The sequence below is a fragment of the Gossypium hirsutum genome, chromosome D13 (genome assembly GCF_007990345.1).
Source record: "Gossypium hirsutum isolate 1008001.06 chromosome D13, Gossypium_hirsutum_v2.1, whole genome shotgun sequence".
NCBI classification, from domain to species: Eukaryota; Viridiplantae; Streptophyta; class Magnoliopsida; order Malvales; family Malvaceae; genus Gossypium; species Gossypium hirsutum.
Genome location: NC_053449.1, coordinates 44,847,665 through 44,869,923, shown reverse-complemented (window position 1 = coordinate 44,869,923; position 22,259 = coordinate 44,847,665). Strand labels below are relative to the sequence as shown.

General features: G+C 38.2%; 2 protein-coding genes across 2 annotated transcripts; both read right to left on the bottom strand.

The window, feature by feature from the left end:
- Positions 1-1,854, bottom strand: LOC107918647 (aspartic proteinase CDR1). The gene is made up of 2 exons (XM_016848236.2): positions 418-1,854; positions 1-269 (listed from the first exon to the last, which is right to left on the bottom strand). Exons 1-2 carry the CDS (start codon positions 1,631-1,633, stop codon positions 208-210), a joined length of 1,278 nt encoding a protein of 425 aa, XP_016703725.1. The 5' UTR covers positions 1,634-1,854; the 3' UTR covers positions 1-207.
- An 18,484-nt stretch (positions 1,855-20,338) lies between these two features.
- LOC107918854 (aspartic proteinase CDR1) lies at positions 20,339-21,971 on the bottom strand. The gene has a single exon (XM_016848435.2). The coding sequence runs from the start codon at positions 21,905-21,907 to the stop codon at positions 21,062-21,064; it is 846 nt and encodes a 281-aa protein (XP_016703924.2). The 5' UTR covers positions 21,908-21,971; the 3' UTR covers positions 20,339-21,061.
- Positions 21,972-22,259: the final 288 nt, after the last annotated feature.

Sequence of the window (22,259 nt, the reverse complement as noted above, 5' to 3'; positions counted from 1 at the left end):
TTTGGAGCAGCCATAAATTTTTATTTTTAGTGCTAATTAACCACAATATGCATCTTGCAAGTAGTTTTCATGTCACCGGTGGACTAACATGGATCTTACAATTAAGCTAGAAAACTATAAAAGTTAGTGAGGAATTTAAAAAGCTAGCAGCGACGCTGGGATTGTTATGTAGTGTCCATGGCCGCATGCAATTGGAAGCTAACAAATTTATTGTTTGGTACAAACTGTGGGAGCAAAGGAGACAGTTCTCTTCCGAAGATCATACTCCAAATATAGATAAGGAGTCACTTGGATATCAGCATACAAAGCAAGCCATCATTGTTCCGAAATGTGTTTTCAGGTTGCAAGCGAAGATCAGCACCACTGAAATGGAACACCATTTCCGGGACGTTGATATTAGTCTTTGCCCATACTCCACCTGGAAATTCATTTGTGCATAGTTTCCAAATATAGATAAGGAGTCACTTGGGACTATCAGCATACAAAGCAAGCCATCATTGTTCCGAAATGTGTTTTCAGGTTGCAAGCGAAGATCAGCACCACTGAAATGGAACACCATTTCCGGGACGTTGATATTAGTCTTTGCCCCATAACACAAGCTAAATGTTCCTGAAGGATCTTTCACTGGATCTACTCCAATGGCGTCTTTCACTATAGTCTCTAAGCTGCTATAAAAACTCGATTCTAGGTATGTGAGTGTTGTTCCAGAATCGATTATGATATTCCCTTGGCTCGAACCTGCCTGTGCGGTCTTGTCTCCAATGCTAACACCTTCAAGACTAAGGTAGTAGAAGGTTTGAGGGGTTTTGGTTACCAATGGAGTGGAAACAGCCCCAGGACGAGAAATTATTGCTTCTTGGCCGAACAACAGTTTACTACTGGAACTCGCAGAGCGAGGAACCAAGCAGTAGGAAAATCTGTTATCAATTTGAGTGCTTATTTGAGAAACAAGTGACAATGGCCCTCCTCCCAGGCCAACAAGACCAGCACTTGGGCTTCTGAATTTACCTTGATTGTTGTGCCCACAACCGAAAATGGATGTTGGGAAAGCTGTTTTTTGACCATTGGAGTCGTCAAAAGTCAAGGTATCGGTGCTGAGGATTCCTTTCGTAAATGACTTGTCTCCATAGCTATACGAGTATTGACAGTCATTAACGTCGTTGGAGCACTGATACCGGGGAAGAGCTTGGCAACTATCGGAATCGCAAGGAATCTTTTTGTAGGTGGAAGATGCTTGAGGATCGAAAGGAGGAGAACCTTGTGGATAACATTGAGGTTGAAGACATGGAACACATTGTATCCATATAAGGTCGCTTCCAGTGTCTGCAACGGCCATGTAGTCAACTGGCGGGGTTCCAAAGCAGAGTTTCATCAGATAAATACCCCCATTTGGAGTCACTGCAGATTGGATGGCGCTTTGATCAATCATGGATTGGAAGTGTCTGAGACGGTCCAGGGAATGGAGGGCATTTTTTCTTAGGATCTGTGATGAGGTGAGAGAAGCATTATAGAAAGGAGATATTGGCGAATCACGATGAATAAGCTCCACACTGAAACCCTTTGCTCCCATTACTGGCTGAACCACCAGGCTGGAGAATATTACAGTAAGCACAAGAAAAAGTGGATTATGCATGTTTCACAATTTTTGTTTTTAAAGACGAGTATTTAAAAAGAAGGATTATAAGATGTTGTAGATGAGGTGATGAATAATTGGTATTGAGGAGGATGTACTTATAGGCAATAGCACTATGGATGTGCTTGTATTTATAGATTGGAAATAGTTTAGCGTAGCGAAGAAGTTAAGGTAGATTATATATGTGGAAGTGTGTTAATCATTGCAGCAATTTCCATTTGCTATCCAAGAAGGAGAAATAGAAATTAGTGATTTTCAATCTATCTACATAAAAGTTGCGGTGTTTGGGCTCACTACTTATTACTTCGTCTCAGTGACTCAGTGTTTTGTTTAATAGAGGAGGAATTATTTACGATGATTGCATTGTAATCTTAATTAACTGAGTAAAGTCTCAGTGTTTAACCCCAACCTTCTTTTGTGCCAGGCCCCCTCCTGACAAAACTTCTTGTGGGAAGGTCTTAATCAATCCGAAAAATAATGGGTGTATGTCCTCATTGATATGATGTTTTCTGTTTTGTAATACGCGTTTCTACTTTCAAAATCACTTGTTGTCTTCATCCAATAGGTCTCTTTCCATAGCCTTTTTTCTGCTATTCTTTTCTCACTTCAATCATAGAAAATAAAGAAAGATAAAAGAGAAGAAAAGGGGAGTCTTAATCAATGTAAAAAGAAAGGGTGTCTGTTCTCATTGTTTCCATGCTTTTGTTCCCACTGAAAATTATGGACAATAGTGGGTGTGAATGCCGTATTCCATTCACCAAATTACAAAATATATGTTTTCCGTAAAGATAAATTTATTTTTTAAAATTTTGATCTTAATTTTTTAAATTTAATTAATTTATTATTTTTTGGACGAGAAAGCTAAATTGTTGAAGCCGTGGCCTGCATCGCAACAAAGAACCAACAGCAACAAATTGGTCAAAAGACCAACAGCAACAAATTGTACAATTTTAGCTGCTATACTGTTTTGTAGCAAAGAAATGGAGTTGGTTCAGTTATAAAATTACTTTTTCGAATATTTGTTCCTATGGAACTTAGCCTAAATCTTTGTAATGAGTTAGCTAAGTTAGTAGGAAAGATTGACTGATGTAATAGCTGGTATGCCAGCTTTCTTTTGTATACAAGTTGCTATATTTTTTTTGGTAAGTAAGAGCAGTTAAATTAGTAGGTAACTGTCAAATACTTTTGTAACCATCATATATTCAAAGTTTGAATGAAATTATGATGACTTCTCAGTTACAAATTTTCTATGCTGAGTTCTTTTCTTTTGTTTTTCTTTCATTCGTTTTTGCTTTCTTTGCTACTGCCATTTATCCAACAAATGGTATCAAGAGCTTTCAGTCTTTGAGGGCCTTGGTTGTACACTGTCACTAAGCAAATTGTGTTTGAAACAAAAGAAGAAGAGGTTGTTTTGCTTGCTGAAAAATGAGTTTTACACCACCTCCTCCACCTGTCTTTGCTGGAGAAAATTACAACATCTGGGCAGTGAAAATGAGAACATACCTGCAAGCACACGACCTGTGGAATGTTGTTCTCAATGACACTGAGCCACCACCATTAAGAGCCAACCCAACCATAGCCCAGATTAGGCAGCACAATGAAGACTGTGCCAAGAAGTATAAGGCTATGTCGTGCCTTCAAAGTGGAGTTTCTGATGTTATTTTCACAAGAATAATGGCTTGTGACACTCCAAAGCAGGCCTGGGACAAACTCAAGGAGGAGTTTCAGGGGTCTGACAAGACCAGACAACAGCAACTGATCAACATGAGAAGAGATTTTGAAAATCTCAAAATGAAGGACTCAGAAACCATCAAGCAGTATGCTGACAGAATCATGACTACTGTCAACAATATAAGGCTGCTTGGGGAGGAATTCAGTGACCAAAGAGTGGTTGAGAAGGTCATAACAACCTTGCCAGAGAAGTATGAAGCAAAAATTTCTTCTCTGGAAGATTCAAGGGACTTGTCAACAATCCCTTTGACAGAGCTTATAAATGCTCTTTATGCTCAAGAGCAGAGAAGGGCAAATAGGCAGGAGGACCACTATGAAGGAGCTTTTCAGGCTAGAAGCAGAGAAAGCTCAAGTGCAAACTTAAATGCCAAAGGCAAGAAGCCCTGGACTGAGAAGAAGAAGAAAGAACCTGTCAAAAGGAAGTTCCCACCTTGTGTCCATTGCAAGAAGACTACTCATCTTGAGAAATACTGCTGGTACAGACCAGACATTCAATGTAGAGCCTGCAAGCAATTTGGCCACATCGAAAAGGTCTGTAAGAGCAAGCCAAAACCACAACCACAATTTCAAAACCAAGCTCAAGCTGCAGAAGAGGTTGAATCACCTGAAGAGCATGTCTTTTCAGCATCATGCTTTGCAAGCTCGAGCAAAGTTAGTAAAATATGGTTGATTGACAGTGGATGTACCCACCATATGGCTTCTGAGAAGAGTATATTTAAGGAGCTTGACACCACCTTCAAGTCCAAAGTTAAAATTGGCAATGGTGAGCTGCTGGAGGCAAAAGGGAAAGGCAAGGCCTTGATAAGCACCAAGTCAGGTATTAAAACCATTTCAGAGGTTCTCTATGTACCTGACATTGACCAAAATTTGCTAAGTGTTGGCCAGCTATTGGAGAAGGGTTACTCTCTGATTTTTGAAGGCAAAAACTGTTTGATCAAAAATGCTGCTGGTGAAGTGTTGACTACAGTGGCTATGCAAGACAGAACCTTCATTGTGGATGTGAATCAACTGCAAGCCAAGGCATATGCATCTCAGTCTGATGAGACAGACTTGTGGCACAGGAGGATGGGGCATGTGAACTACAATTCACTGAACATGCTGCACAAAATGGATTTGGTCAGTGATATGTCCAAAATTGAGCCAAAGGATGCTGTATGTGAGGTCTGTCAGCTAGGCAAACAAACCAGATTACCCTTTCCAGTCAACAAGGCATGGAGAGCACAAGGGAAGCTTCAGCTTATTCATACAGACATCTGTGGACCAATGAAGACTACCTCCTTAAATGGCAGCAGGTACTTTGTACTCTTCATTGATGATTATTCAAGCATCTGTTGGGTAAATTTTTTGAAACATAAGTCAGATGTTTATGACTCCTTCTGCAAATTTAAAGCCTTGGTTGAAAACCAAGCAAATTGCAAACTAAAATGTTTGAGGTCTGACAATGGTTCTGAGTATGTATCTCAGAAGTTTCAAAAATTGTGTGATGATGCTGGAATTCAACACCAATTGACTACTGTGTACACACTACAGCAAAATGGTGTTTGTGAAAGGAAAAACAGAATAGTCCTTGATATGGCTAGGTGTTTGTTATTTGAGGCTAAAATGCCTAATGTTTTTTGGGCTGAAGCTGTGAATACAGCTATTTACCTGTTGAATAGGTTGCCAACTAATGCAGTCAAAGGAAAAACTCCATTTGAAGCCTGGTTTGCACAGAAACCATCTGTCTCTCATTTGAAGGTATTTGGCTGTCTATGTTATGTGTTGGTACCTGAGGAGAGAAGAACTAAGTTGGACAGGAGGTCCATGCCGGGGGTGTTTGTTGGCTACAGCAACGTGAAGAAAGGATACAGAGTCTTTGATCCACTGACCAAGAAGGTTGTAGTGAGCAGAGATGTAAAATTCAATGAAGCAAGTAGCTGGAAATGGGATGGAATTGAAGCAAATTTGTCTGATGGAGAAGAGATTGATGTTGATCTGCAGCAAACTGAAAATGAAGAAGTAACTGAAAATGGCTATGATGATCAACCTGTTCGAGGCACCAGGACATTAACTGACATCTATGAGAGATGTGCAGTAACTATATTAGAGCCTTTATGTTTTGAAGAAGCTGAAAAAGAAAAATGCTGGCAGGATGCTATGGAAGCTGAATTTAAAATGATTCAGAAAAATGATACATGGGAGCTTGTAAACAGACCTGAAAACAGAAAAATTATAGGTGTAAAGTGGGTTTATAGAATTAAGAACAATGCAGATGGCTCCCTTAATAGACATAAGGCCAGACTGGTTGTTAAAGGTTATAGTCAGCAGCAAGGGGTTGATTTTTCTGAAACCTTTGCACCTGTTGCAAGGTTGGATACTATCAGATTGCTGCTAGCTTTGGCAACTCAAAAGCATTTGAAAATGCATCATCTGGATGTTAAGTCAGCCTTTCTAAATGGCTTTCTTAATGAAGAAATATTCATTGAGCAACCTGAGGGTTTTAAGGTCGCTGGTGAAGAACAGAAGGTCTACAAGCTGAAAAAGGCTTTGTATGGTCTAAAACAGGCTCCAAGGGCCTGGTATGAGAGGATTGATGGCTACTTAGCAAGGCTCGGGTTCATAAAGAGTATCAGTGAGCCTACACTCTATGTTAAGAAGAATCAGGAGGAGACCTTGTTAATTGTCTCCTTGTATGTTGATGATCTGTTGGTTATTGGCTGCAAAGATCAACTTATTGAAGACTTCAAGAAACAGATGCAACATGTCTTTGAGATGACTGACCTTGGTCTGATGACCTACTTTCTTGGCATGGAGATAAAACAAGGAAGTGATGGCATTTTCATAAGTCAGCAAACATTTGCTTCCAAGGTGCTCGAAAAATTTTGCATGTTGAAATGCAAACCAGTCACTACACCAGTTGCATTGGGAGAAAAATTATCAAGTGTCAGTGAACATGATCGAGTAGATGAGAAGGCATATAGAAGCTTAATTGGTTGTTTGCTTTATTTAACAGCAACTAGACCAGACATTGTCTATGCTGTTAGCCTACTTTCAAGGTTTATGCACTGCAGTAATGTGGCACATCTGAAGGCAGCAAAAAGAGTATTAAGGTATGTCAAAGGAACCATCGATATTGGTGTGAAGTTTTGGAGGGCAAAGGAGCTGAAACTCGTAGGCTATTCTGATAGCGATTGGGCAGGGTCAGTTGATGACATGAGGAGCACTTCAGGTTATTTTTTCACCTTAGGCTCGAGTGTTTTCAGCTGGAGTTCGAAGAAGCAACAAACTGTTGCACAATCTACAGCAGAGGCTGAATATATCTCAGCTGCAGCAGCTGTGAACCAAGCCATTTGGCTTAGGAAGATTTTGGATGATTTGAATGAAAGTCAAGTTCAGCCTACTGAGATTAGAGTGGATAATCAATCAGCTGTGGCCATAGCCAAGAATCCAGTCTTCCATGGTAAGACTAAACACTTCAAAATCAAATTTCATTTTGTTAGAGAAGCTGAGCAATCTAGGGAGGTTAGCTTAATTCATTGCAGCTCAGAAATTCAGCTAGCTGACATTTTAACTAAACCATTGGGAGCCAACCGATTTAATGCTTTGAAGGAAAGGTTTGGTGTTTGTTGCATACAGACCAAGGAGGAGTGTTGAAGCCGCGGCCTGCATCGCAACAAAGAACCAACAGCAACAAATTGGTCAAAAGACCAACAGCAGCAAATTGTACAATTTTAGCTGCTATACTGTTTTGTAGCAAAGAAATGGAGTTGGTTCAGTTATAAAATTACTTTTTTGAATATTTGTTCCTATGGAACTTAGCCTAAATCTTTGTAATGAGTTAGCTAAGTTAGTAGGAAAGATTGACTGATGTAATAGCTGGTATGCCAGCTTTCTTTTGTATACAAGTTGCTATATTTTTTTTGGTAAGTAAGAGCAGTTAAATTAGTAGGTAACTGTCAAATACTTTTGTAACCATCATATATTCAAAGTTTGAATGAAATTATGATGACTTCTCAGTTACAAATTTTCTATGCTGAGTTCTTTTCTTTTGTTTTTCTTTCATTCGTTTTTGCTTTCTTTGCTACTGCCATTTATCCAACATAAATAAACTGTTAAAATTTTAGCGCTATCCCGTGGAGCTCATAAACATGGTCAAGATAGGCTTGGGCTATTGTAACAAATGTAAAGGGATAAGAGAGTCCTACAAAATGGGCATATTTAATGAGTCTATCCACTATTATGAGAATGGAATTCTTTCCCTTAGAAGGGGGTAATCCCTCGATGAAATCCATGCTCACTCTGGACCAAGCACGAGTAGGAATTGGGAGTGGTTGAAGTAACCCAGGATAAGCAGAGGTATCATACTTGTTTCATTGGCAAACAAGGCATTCTCTACCCAATGTTTAATAACCGTATGCATCCCTTTCCAATAAACCATACTTGCAAGTCGTTGTCTCGTAAAATGGATGCCCGAATGCCCTCTGTAGAACTCTCATAAAAATAAAAAAAAATAGGGCTTTTTGAAGCTTTTGATCCTTGCCAATCACAAGTTCCCCATTTCTTCTTAAAAAACGACCATCCCAACTGTACTTTGGATGGGAGGGGGGTTGGGCTTGTAGCTCCAAACAAATATTGTTAATACGAGGGTCATGTATCCAAGCTTCTTGCACCCAAGCTAATAAGCTAGATATTATCGAGCTACCTTTCAATTGTAAACACTATCCTTCAGCCCCCATACGCTGTCTCAAACGAGCATCGGCTACTATGTTGGTGCTACCCTTCCTGTATAACACATGAAAGTTGTAACCAAGCATTTTGTAGACCAATTTCTTTTGAAAATGAGTAACAACCTGCTGGTCAGCTAGGAATTGCAAGCTTTGGTGGTCGATTCAGATGCAAAAACAACGACCAACCAGGTAGTGATTCCATTTTTTGACTGCCAAAAGAGCCGCTAACATTTTCTTTTCATAAATCGACAAGGATTGGTGCTTTATTCCGAGGGCCTTGCTAAATAAAGCTATAAGGTGTCCTTGTTGTTGTAAAACTGCTCCTACTCCAGAGTTACTGACATCGGTGTCCAAATAAAAAACAAGCTGGAAATTCAGTAGAGCAAGGACGGGAGTAGAACTAAGGGTTATTTTTAAAGTGGTGAAGGCATTGTCAACTTGTGGAATCCAATTCCATTCCCCTTTCTCCAGCAAGTCAGTGAGTGGTCTTTCTATCGTGCCATAGTCTTTAATGAATCTTCAGTAATACCCTGAAAGACCAAGGAACCTCCTGAGTTCTTTAACACACTGAGGAGTCAGCCAATTCATAATGCTAGTAACCTTGTTTTGGTCCATTGCCATCTTCCCTTGAGATATAACATGCCCAAGTATTCAATTCGAGTAGCCCCAAAATGACATTTACTTTATTTGGCATATTACTATTGGTTTATTAAAACCTCAAAAACTATCATGAGATGTCTCAAATGATCTTGCCAAGAAGAGGGAAAAATAATGATGTCATCAAAGAAAACAAGTACAAAATTCCTTAGTCGAGGTTTAAAAATTGAATTCATCAAATCTTGGAACATGGAGGGGCATTTTTCAAGCTGAAAGGCATGACTAAAAATTCATAGTGTCCATCGTGCATTAAAAAGGCTATTTTATGGATGTCAGGCTCCTACATTCGAATTTGGTGGTAACTGAAATGAAAGTCTAGCTTGGAAAAAATCCTAGCCTACCTAAGTTCATCAAGAGCTCTTCTATTACAGGAATAGGAAATTTATCTTTAATTGTTAACTGGTTTAATTGTCAATAACCCACACACAGTCGCCATCCTCCATTTTTTTTAACCATGACTATAGGGGATGCAAAGAAGTTGTTGGAGTCCCTAATGATCCATGTTTGAAACATTTCATGGACCAACCTTTCCATTTCTATTTTTTGAATGGAAGGGTACCTATATGGTCTTATTTTAACCACAACTGATTCATCTTTCAAGGGTATTTTATGGTCTTGTAGCCGAGAAGGTGGGAGACATTTTGGTTCTTGAAAAACATCATCATAGGTTTGCAATATAGTCTAGAGCTCTTGGTTGAAACTAGCATTAGTTGCCATCAAACTAGCCTGTACCGTGTCTGTGATAACCATAGCATATAAGCCCTGTCTTTTCCCCAACATAGTCAAACATTTGGTAGATTGATTGTCTCCCAGTAACTAGATGCGACTTGGTTGTATTCCTTCCAATAAACACTGCTAACCATTGTAAATAAATTTCATTGTCAGGGAACTAAATTCCCAAGTGATGGGTCCCAAGGTCTAGAGCCATTATACCCCTAAGACTAAATCACAACCCCCTAATGGTAGTACTAGGAAATCGGTCTGGAAGCTAGCAGTAAATGTAAACCATAATAATTCATTACAAACCTCACTGGTTGACAAGATAACCCCATTAGCAATAGTTACCTTCAATTTATCCCTAAGAGAAATCAGTAGAGCCAACTTACTTACAAGTTTAGCACTTATAAAATTATAGGCGCTTCCTAAATCAACAAGGAGAATAACCTTGGTGTTCCCAACATTGGTAGCCACCCTCATAGTTTGGACACCTCACAAACCCTGAAGTGCATGGAAGGATAATACCGGCTCGGTGGGTACAACGTTATCAACTGGTGTTTCCTCAGACCTGATGACCTCTTCTTGGTTCAAGCTACACTCTTCCTCTATTTCCTCTGTGCATGGATCCAACATTAACTAATAAAGCTGGGACTTAATGCACTTATGTCCCACATTATACTTAGCATTACACCAAAAGCAAAGATAATTCCTTTTCCTATCTTGGGTTTCAGTTGAAGAGAGGGATCTAGGAGGCCCTCTATGATGGTTCCCTGATCCTCCAAAATTGTTGTTCTAAGTTCCTGAACTAGCAATTGCTGACTTGGCCCCTAACCCACCAAAACCACTGTTGACACCATTTTTTGGATGAAAAACGGGGTTGTCTTGGGTTTTGAAAAATGAAAACAAAAACGGGAGCCGCCACCAATCCTTTTTTGGTGAGGTGTGATCGGGCCACCTCGAAAAATGGTTGTTTTTAATAAATAACTTAATTTTATAAAAACAACGGTTTTGGTCTACGAATTTAGAAAAATGAGTTCGGGAGTCGGTTTACGTACGAGGAAGGATTAGCACCCTCGTAACGCCCAAAAATTGGTACCTAGTAGATTAATCAATGTCTTGATGTCGAGAATTGAAAACTTTGAAAAATTTTTAAAAATATGATCCCTTGTATTAAACATTAAAAATTTTAGGAAAAGAAGCATATTTTACGTTAATCGAGAAAGAGAATCGTATCTAGTAAGTTAGGACACAATATCTCGAATTCCCAATACACAAAAAATGCTTATTTAAAAAGTATTTTTAGCTATCTCGGATTTGAAAGCGAGATCACAACCAGTAAGTTAGGACGTGATTCTTTTTTTAATCCCGAGATCATTTAAAACTTGAGTTTGAAAAGATTCGTGTATTTAGATTTATTGTGAAAATCGAGACCCAGTAAGTTAGGGTACGACATTCTCAAATCTAAACACGAGATTTTGCTTATTCAAAAATCGTAATTTATGCATTGAAATGAATTAATCTAACATGAAATAATAAAACACGATGTTAATACTCATAACAAGACGATATTGAATACAATAGTGCAAAAATAATACGAACAATTGCAACAAAAATAAGATAAATACAAAGTATAAATCAATAACATACGAAATAGCAATGTATACAAGCAAATAAAATTAAAGCATTCATTCAAATCAATAATGAAAATGAAATAAATAAATAAATGAATAAGAATAAAAAAAGTAAAAAGATATATGTGTGTGCATAAAATTATGAAAATGTAAAAAATCTATGTATGTGAAAATATATGTAAATATGTATGTGTACATTTATGTATATGTATAAAGTTATGAAATATATAAAATATAAAGGTAGGTATATGTATATATTTTTTTTATAAAAATAAAAACGTACATATATATTATGTGCATGTATGCATTATAAAGTATATAAAAGTATATGTATACAAGGATATATAAATAAATAAGATATAAAGTATATATTTATATATTTATGAAAATTAAAAATATATATATAGACATGCGGCTATATACATAAAATAATAAAAGGTAAATATGTATATATATTCATAAAAATAAAATATGTGTATTCGTATGTTAAAGTATAAAGTACAAATAATATATATCTAAGTAGATATACATATGTAAGTAAACTTGGAAAGTTATATGTGTACACATACTATAAAAATATGAATGTATATATATAAACTATAGAATGTATTAAAGTGTAAGTATGTATATAGGTATGTACACATATAACATAATCTAAAAACAGTGTAAATGAGTAAACAATAAAGGCAAATAATAAAAATAAAAGCAATAATGATAATAATAATAATAATAATGGTAATAAAACTAATTACTTTTAAAAAAATAAAAACAATAAAAACAATAAAAACGGGACTAAATTAAAAAGCAAAGCAAAATCCCAGGGGAGAAAAGTAAAAAAGAAAAAACTAAAGCAGGGACCAGATTGGAGGGAAGCCCAGAAGCAGCAGGACTGAAAGGGTAAATAGACCCTCAGTCCAAAACACGCGGATCCTTGGGGTCCACCGGGTCGACGCGCGGGTCGAGCTCAATACGACACTGTTTTGGAGCCACTGATCAGACTCCAAACGGCGTCGTTTCAGACATCACATAAGGGCCAAAAAAACCTAATCTGATAGCCACCACTTCATTTTTTTAAACAAAACAAAAAAGCAAAAATGAATGAAACATAAAAAGGAAACAGATAGCCCGAATGCTCTCCTCCCTGCGCCTCTCTCGGCCCCTTAAGCTCAGGCCACCATCTCTGCCCCCATGGCCAATGGCCGGGGTTGCGCGAGAACAGCCCCTAGGCCTCCCCCTTTTGCGGCGTCCCTGAAGGCTAAGCCTTCTCAACCGAGAGACCAAAAGGAAAAGGGATGAAACGCCCCTTTTTGCTCGACTCCAATGACGGCAAAGGCGGGGTTCCGACACCAGCCCGTCAAAGCGGTAAGGTATTTACTCCTTTCCTTTTCAATTCTATTTTCTTTGTTGAACAATAAAAAATAAGCAATAAATAAAAAGTAAAGTAAATAAGAACACAAGGACAGAGAAGAATAAACTGGAGTCAACCTTTTTGATCTGTTTTTCCTTTTTTGAATTCAAAACGCTGTAAAACAAAAAAAAAATGTACAGAGATATTGTTTGGCTTTTATAGCCAATTTACATTGTATTTGATTGTATTTTGTTGTCCTGCACTATCTATTGCGTGCTCCTGCTTTCTTTCCTGTCGTTCTTGCAGGTGTTGATGAAGCTAGTAGCGGAGGGTGGCGATGGGACAAGGCGAGCGGTGATGGCAGAGGGATGGGCGCGGCACTAGGCTTGGCTAGGGTTTCCGTTTTCTGAAACCCTAGTCTGACTAGATTCTGGGCCTGTTGGGCTTATTGGGCCGTTTGGGCTCTACTAATTGGGCCCGGGCAATAATTGGGCTGTACAACCACTATAATGAGTTGCTAAACTAACAATAACAGGTCCCTTAGAGAAGTTGGATCCTGAAACTGGTAACAGGACAGCTTTAGAAGATGTGTTCTATCCAGACAATAATCTCTTCTTCGTGGGGCTGCTAAGAATATTCTCGACTTGCCTTGCAATAAAAAATCATTCCACTATACATTTAGGTTTAAAAATTTACAGGTATTAGTTGATTTCTACCTTAAGGTTACTTATAAAAATTCTTAGTGCATACTGTTAGGGTAATTAAAGTTGATTTAATAGGATAATGAAGGCATCATGGTATCGATCTATAGTCCCTACTTGTCTTAAAGTTACCAAATCTGTCATCGGGTTCTGATAAACACCAAATCCAAACCTTTCCTTCAAGTTTTGTGCATAGGATTCCCAAGTAAGCATATGAAACCCACCTTGTCTTTGGCAAAAAAATGATGCCAGTCAAGAGCCTTACCTTCTAGGTGAAGTATCACTGTTGTGACACGAGTGTTCGGTGGAATCTCATCTATTTCGAAATATTGCTCCATTTTAACCTACTATCCCCTGAAATCTGTGCTGTCGAGCCGTGGACACTCCAATTTGTAGGGTCTAGCTACTGTATCCATCACACCTATTCTCTAGGGTCCAATGAAGTCACCTGCGTCCACGAGAAGAGGTATGGTCATTGACTCCTTTGGAGGAAAATCTAGTGGAACTCCTCCCAAAACCCATTTCCCCTTATCTGCTAAATAACTAGCTCCCAAAAAACTCACGAGTGCACCTAAATATTGTTCAAATAAGGATTGAACCTCTGAATTGAACTCTCCTCGCAACTCTTTTTTAAACTTTGTCAGTCGATTTTCCAAACGATTATCCCATTGAAAAACCTCTGTTTGAGGCTTGAGCATATCATGTTGAATACTAGTAACATCCTTTTGCAAATGTGTGGTAATCTCATCTCTGTTCATGAGGTCGTCAAGCTCTGATACCTTGTTACGAGATAGAATCCTAGTTGTGTCGAAGAAAGAGAGAATGAAACAGAGAATAGTTTAGAGAAGAGAAAATAGGGCAAAACTTCAGTCCAAAATCATATTATGCATGCTTTTCATTGCTCATTTTGAAAATATAACGACTCAGAGAAAGAGAGAGGAGCATGGTACAAAGTTGTCAATTCAATTATGGACAGTTGTCCCTCTAAGCTCATTGTTTCATTAAAACGGTTACAACAACCCTTATGAAAAAATACGTCATTTTTACTTCCTTCACCAAAACTCCCCGTTTAACTAAAGTAAAATAAAACTCAACGTTTTAAATTAAAGCGCAACAAAAAATACTAAAATTTAAAACAACATTTTATCCCTTAACAGTCAGATACCCATGTGCTCAAAGCCAATCTTCCTAAACTTAAGAAAGAGGAAATTGAATATGAAAGGGAGCTTCAAATAAGCATCGAAAGGAATGTGTAGAAGGAAAAGAAGAACGTGTTATGATATTCAAAAGAAGTATTTTTATTATTGAACACATATCAACATACTTATAGTACTCATATTTATAGTAGTAGGCTTATATCAGACTAACCATCTAACTAACTATTAACAACTGATAACTAACTGTTAATTAGTTTACTAACATTCTCCTAGTTCTCTTTGTTTGAAAAACATTCATTAGTAGCACAAACTTGCAGACTTTGTCGAAACTTAGCAAACTTCTTCGGTGGAACAGCCTTGGTGAGAACATCAGCAATTTGACTTGCTGATGGAACAAAATGAACCTAAAAAGTACCATCCAGAACTTTTTCCCGAATGAAGTGGTGATCAATCTCCACATGTTTCATTCGAGCATGGTGAGTTGGATTTGCAGCCATGCTAACGGTAGAAGTATTATCACACCACACAACTGGTACTTGACAGACTTCTATGCCAATCTCATCTAACAGCTGTTTAACCCAAAGTAACTCCGACACACAATTTGCCAAGCTTCGATACTCAGCTTCAGATGAATACCTGGAGACCACTGCTTGCTTCTTAGAGCACCAGGCAACCAGATTTTGTCCCAAGTAAACTACATACCCAGAAGTAGACCTTCTATCATCAATAGAGGCAGCCTAGTCGGCATCAGAGTAGCAGACTAACTGAAACTGCCATGGTTTGAAGCACAACCCATGACTCATAGTACCTATAAGATACTGTAGAACTCGCTTAACAGCCTTCCAATGAACCTCACTCGGAGCATTCATGTACTGACTTAACTTGTTAACTGAGAAGGCTATATCAGGCCGTGTAACACACAAATATTGAAGCATACCAACTGTGCTACGATACAAATGAATATCGGTAAACAATGATTCACCATTTGAAGCAACAAGTTTCGAAGAACTCACCATAGGAGTAGGTGTAGATGACGCACCCAACATGCCTGTTTTAGTAAGAATTTCTGCAGCATATTTCTTCTAAGTCAGACATAAGCCTTGACTTGTGTGGTGAACCTCTATACCCAAAAAATAATTGAGCCTACCTATATCTTTAAGAGCAAACTTTTCATGCAATTTACATACCACCTTGTCAATTTCAGTAACTGAACTACCAGTCACCACTATATCATCCATGTATACCATAAGCAACACAAGATTATCAGCAGACCCTCGAATGAATAAAGAAGAGTCAGCTTGTAATGCTCGAAAACCAAGTTGATTCACAAGGTATTGTTTCAAAGTCTGAAACCATGCTCGAGGAGCTTGCTTAAGACCATACAAAGCCTTAGTCAAACGGCGGACCAGCTTCTGACCATTTGCACCGACAACTTCAAATCCTGGTGGTTACGCCATATAGATCTCTTCTGTCAAAATGCCATTGAGAAAGGCATTGTTCACATCAACTTGCCTTAAGGACCAGCCCTTTATAACTGCCATTGCAAGAACTGTTCGTATAGTAGTCGCCTTAACCACCGGACTAAACGTGTCTCTAAAATTAAAACCTGCATGTTGAGAAAACCCCTTTGCCACCAGTCTAGCCTTATATCTCTCAATCGTCCCATCAGCTTTATGCTTCACTTTAAACAGCCACTTACACCCTATGATTTTCCTGTTAGCAGGCGTATGGCAAAGTTCCCATGTCTTGTTGCGAATAAGAGTCTGCAACTCATTTTGAACAGCTCCTCTCCAACAATCATATTACATAGCATCATGAATATCAGTTGGTGAGTCATTCACCAAGCCATCAACCTTGCTCAAATAGACCTTCGGTTTAAAAATTCTGACTTTGCTACGAGTAGTCATTGCATGAGTGTAGACTGGGAGATTCTGAAGTTCAGTAGACACGTGCCTTCGAGTAGATCTAGACGAATTTGAATCAGACGAACTTTACTCAGCCTGTTCACGTGACACCTGTACTGTCTGACTTTGACTAGCAGTTGAGACACCTTGATTACAAGCCAATTGTACGTTCTGACTTTGACTAGAAGTCGAGACACCTTGATCACAAGCCACCTGGACATCCGGACTTTGTCTAAGAGTATGGTCCCCACTGGTTCCTCGACCTGTTGAATTCGGTTGTACCACGAGAAGCTTAGAACTCTTTTGAGTGGCATTAGGAATAGCTCCTGTCAATTTACAGTTGAGAGTTGAAAAAGGAAACTCATGCTTATGAAATGTGACATGTCGAGAGACATAAATTCTTCTATCAGTAGCCTGACAACGGTACCCTTTCTAACTTGGAGAATATCCTAAGAACGTGCACGGCGTTGACCGATACTGCAGCTTGGACGTGTTAAATGACCGAAGACTGGGAAAAAAGAGACAACCAAATACTCTGAGGAACAAGTAGTTTGGTTTAGTCTAAAACAGTTTTTCATAGGGTGAAATGCCCAAGGGAGACATAGGCAACCTGTTAATCAAATAAACCGCACTACTGAATGCATCATTCCAGTATGTGACTGGCATAGCTGCATGTGCCAACATGGACAACCCAACTTCAATAATCTGTCGATGATTACGCTCAACAAGACCATTTTGTTGTAAGGTATACGGGCAGGTAAACTGCTGGACAATTCCTTGCTGAGACACATACTGCTTCAAGGCACGAAACTCACCTCCACCATCTGTCTGTAAAATTTGAAGTTTACACCCCAAGACACGTTCAGCCTGGCGATGAAATAGTGGGAATACTGTAAGAACATTAGACTTTTTCTGCAAGAAATATAGCCAGATATGCCTGGAGTAAGCATCAGTAAATGCGACATAATATCGAAATCCATTGGACACAACCGGAGCTGGCCCCCAGACATCTACCACAATAAGCTATAAAAGAGCAGTATAATCAGTCAAGGATTGAGAAAAAGGCTGCTTACGCTCTTTGCCCAAGTGACACGCAACACAACAAGAAATATTTTTATTAGTTTCAAATTGTATGTTACAATGATTTAAGGCCTTCTTGAGAGTTACATCACATGGATGACCTAATCTAGAATGCCACACAGTTAACGGGACCATTGTACTAGCAGTAAAACATTGAGAAGAACCATTAGCTGTCATTAGTGCACCCGAACCCTTTAAATGCAACTTGTATAGCCCGTCATGCACTGAACCACTCAGGAGAACTTGCTTTGTCTTGAGATCACGAACCTGACACTGAGTAGGATAAAACCAACCATTACTTGATTATCCTTTGTGAATTTAGAAACAGATAGCAAATTCTTAGTAATACCAGGCACATGTAACAGCGACTTCATATATAAAGGTCGAGATGAAGTAGACAATGTGGACTGACCCATAGAAAGAACTGGTAGAGCAGTACCATTGCCCACATACACTTTACCTGGACCGTTGTAAGCCAAAGGTTCACCTAAGGATGATGCTGAGTTCGTCAGATGATGTGTAGCCCCAGAGTCGGGATACCACTATTATCTGCAACCGTTGCAGGAGTTGCAACATAGGCTTGCGACATTGAAGCTGTAGTAGAAGACACACTGGGAGACATACCAGCACGTAATAAAGCAAATGCATCAAACGGATTATTCCATTTGTTAGTTGAGACAGGTGGACACAACCAACTCGGTGATGGACTTTGACTAGGCCCATAAGCAGCAGGTACAGGTGTTGGCCATGATGTAGTTGCAGCACCATGTCCAAACGCACTAAGATTTGCTTGAGGAACCATAGGAGGTCTAGAACCAATATTTTTATACGACGCATCAAATCGATGATAGCACCGATCAACAAGATGGTCTGATTTACCACATAGTTGACACTGTACATGGGATCCAAATGAGCGACCACACCCTCTACTTCTACCATTTGATGAGGGACGATAGGTAGGTGCATTGACAGTCTCAAGCATCGAGGTTGACTCTTGATGAGATACAAGATTAGCAGAGCTAGGAGTTTCACGCGCAATAACGTTTTGTCTGGCTTCAGCATCAAGCAAGATCGTGGTTACTCCTTGTATACTATAAGGCACTTGACTAGCAGTAATAATAGCAATAACTGCTTCATAATCCGGTGGTAAACCATTAAGAATGGCAGTGATATACTCTTGATCACTAATTACCTCACCACAGCTAGCAAGACTATCACAATAGCTTTTAATTTTCATCAAGAAATCTTTTATGGGCAACTCACCTTTCCGCTGAGAATGGAGAGCTCTACGATAAGACATCAATCGAGAGGTGGTTTTGCTACCGTACAAAGCAACAATTCACTCCATATTTTGGCACAAGACTCCAATCCAATGAGATGCGGTAAAACAGCTGCACTGACAGATGAAAACAGCCAATAAGCTAAAGCACAATCTTGCTGTTGAAATCTTGAAAACTCAAGATTATCCTGAAGACTTCCATCTTCACTCAGAACCTGTCGAGGAGGGGGAGTCGTACTGGAATCAAGAAACTGTTGTAGATTGTAAGTTTTAACAGCCAAAATCACCTGCTGACGTCATAGCAGGTAATTAGTATCATCAAGCAAAATATTAATCTTCTTGACAGCAACAAATCGACTGTCAACAGCAGCTTCAGAGATATGAGAAGCCATTCCAGACGTATCAGAATGCACAGGAGACGGACTAGTAGGAAAAGCCATAAGAACACAGGCCCTCAAGGATCTACCAAAAAAGAAAGAAAATCTGATACCATGTTATGATATTCAAAAGAAGTATTTTTATTATTGAACACATATTAACATACTTACAGTACTCATATTTATAGTAGTAGGCTTATATCAGACTAACCATCTAACTAACTATTAACAACTGATAACTAACTAACTAACTGTTAATTAGTTATACTAACGGAACGAGATGTAGCGTCGCGTGGAGTGGAGCTGTGGCAAGTTCTCGAGATGATTCAAGTTGCCTAAGAATGCGAAGATGGATCAAGTTAAATCTTCCATGGAAAATGGGGTTACCATTGTTATTGTTCCTAAGGTGGAACTGAAGAAGCTTGACATCAAAACCATTTAGATTTTTGGTTAAGATTTCTGAGAAAAAAATATCATTAGTTTAATGATATTTGAACAAAGTTGGTTACCATTACATAACAATGTTGGTCAAATGATGTAAAACTGTAATAAAAAATTTCCATTGTTTTTTCTTCTTTTTTAATTCTTTATTTGAGCATTCTTTCGTAACCCTCCAAACTATACTGCGGCAATGAAAATGGATACAAATAAATAACTTGTTTCTTTGAAATTTTTTAGAATTACAATCAAATTGAAATTATTTATAAATTTTGAGATTTAATTTTTTAAAATTATGACTAAATTGATACAATAAATAAAAGTTGATGGCTAAATTTTTTATTATATCGATTTGTTTAACTGCCCCCTAAACTTGTCATTTATGATTTTAATGGGAATGATCAAAATGATCAAATTATGTAACATAAGTGCTTAAATTACAAACATTTTATTTTGGATGCCAAAAATGAAATTTTTTATAGTTAGATGACCATTTTTGTAGTTTACCCTTTAAATTTTAATATGATTTTTTATATATATCAAAATATTAAATATATATTTTAAAAAGCTATTTTAACCCATCACTTTGAACAATTTTAGAGTTTAGCCTTTTATATATATAATTATATCATCTTCATAAGTGGCAAATTTATGTTATTTATCAATAAACGAATAACTAATCTTGCTGGGTAGCTTGAATAGAAATTGATTAGCCAGGCCCATCGTCAAGCTCCATTGAATTCGCTAAGTTGGGCCCGAACGTGTCAAAGAGACTAGATTTTGTTAGTTACAAAAGGAAATTTCCTTTTTATTTCTTTCATTTATTTTTGTTAAAAGACTTTAACAAGATTATAGAAGTGCTCAAAAGCATCTTATACAATGCATAAATAACATGTAAGTTTAACCAGGAAAAGGTTAGTATTTGTTTCCAGGGCATCCCAAAAAATAAAAAGATAAGATGTTGGTAATGTCTCATATATGCCTGTAAACTGTTGTCTTTCATCTGAAGCAAAAATTCAGCAATTAAATTTTGCAGCAGCCAGAAACTTTTAGTTTCAGTACTAATTAGCCATAATATCATCTTGCAAGATGTTTTCATGTCACCGGTGGACTGACATGGATATTACAATTAAGCAAGAAAAGTATATAAGGTAGTGAGGAATTTAAAAAGCTAAGCGGGGTTTGGGATTTTTATTTAGTGATATTTATTCTAGTCCGTGGCCGCCGCCATGCATGCAATTGGAAACTAACAAATTTATTGGTTGGTACAATCTGTGGGAACAAAGGACACAGTCCACTTCTCAAGATCGTACTCCACCTGTAGATTGATTTGTGCAAAGTTTCCAAATATAGATAAGGGAAGGTCACTTGGAGTTGGAGCTATCAGCATACAAACCAAGTTGTCATCGAATTTAGCAAACGTGTTGACAGGTTGCAAACGAAGGTCGGCACCACTAAAATGGAACACCATTTCCGGGACGTTGATGTTAGTCTCTGACCCGTAACACAAGCTAAATGATTCTGAAGGAGATTGCACTGGATCTGCTCCAATGGCGTCTTTCACTATGGTCTCTAAGCTGCTATAGAAGCTCGATTCTAGGTATGTGAGTGTTGTTCCAGAATCGATTATGATATTCCCTTGGCTCGAACCTGCCTGTGCGGTCTTGTCTCCAATGCTAACACCTTCAAGACTAAGGTAGTATTAGGTTTGAGGGGTTTTGGATACCAATGGAGTGGAAACGGCCCCAGGACGAGAAATTATTGCTTCTTGGCCGAACAGCAGTTTACTACTGGAACTCGCAGAGAGAGGAACCAAGCAGTAGGAAAATCTGTGATCAATTTGAGTGCTTATTTGAGAAACAAGTGACAATGGCCCTCCTCCCAGGCCAACAAGACCAGCACTTGGGCTTCTGAATTTACCTTGATTGTTGTGCCCACAACCGAAAATGGATGTTGGGAAAGCTGTTTTTTGACCATTGGAGTCGTCAAAAGTCAAGGTATCGGTGCTGAGGATTCCTTTCGTAAATGACTTGTCTCCATAGCTATACGAGTATTGACAGTCATTAACGTCGTTGGAGCACTGATACCGGGGAAGAGCTTGGCAACTATCGGAATCGCAAGGAATCTTTTTGTAGGTGGAAGATGCTTGAGGATCGAAAGGAGGAGAACCTTGTGGATAACATTGAGATTGAAGACATGGAACACATTGTATCCATATAAGGTCGCTTCCAGTGTCTGCAACGGCCATGTAGTCAACTGGTGGGGTTCCAAAGGAGAGTTTCATCAGATAAATACCTCCATTTGGAGTCACTGCAGATTGGATGGCGCTTTGATTAATCAAGGATTGGAAGTGTTTGAGACGGTCCATGGAATGGAGGGCATTTTTTCTTAGGATCTGTGATGAGGTGAGAGAAGCATTATAGAAAGGAGATATTGGCGAATCACGATGAATAAGCTCCACACTGAAACCCTTTGCTCCCATTACTGGCTGAACCACCGGGCTGGAGAATATTGCAGTAAGCACAAGAAAATGTGGATTATGCATCATTTCGCCAAAAAGAAAAAAAGAAAAAAGAAAATACAAATCAAAGGATTATGAATAGATGATATGATGAATAAATTGGTTTGTTTGAGGATGTATTTATAGCATTTTGTATATGCTTGTATTGGTAGTCTGAAATCGTTGCAGCAATTTCCTGTTACTTTCAAAGAGAAAAACAAAGAATTATCATTTCAGTGAAATATAATTTACAATATTTAATATACATTTGATATATTATATTAACTATGGAATGATGATTATTATTGTAAAAGACGAAATTCATTTATTTAATATTTCGTGATAACTTTATTATTAACTTAAATATAAAATAAATATTCATTTTGATTTTTAATTTTAT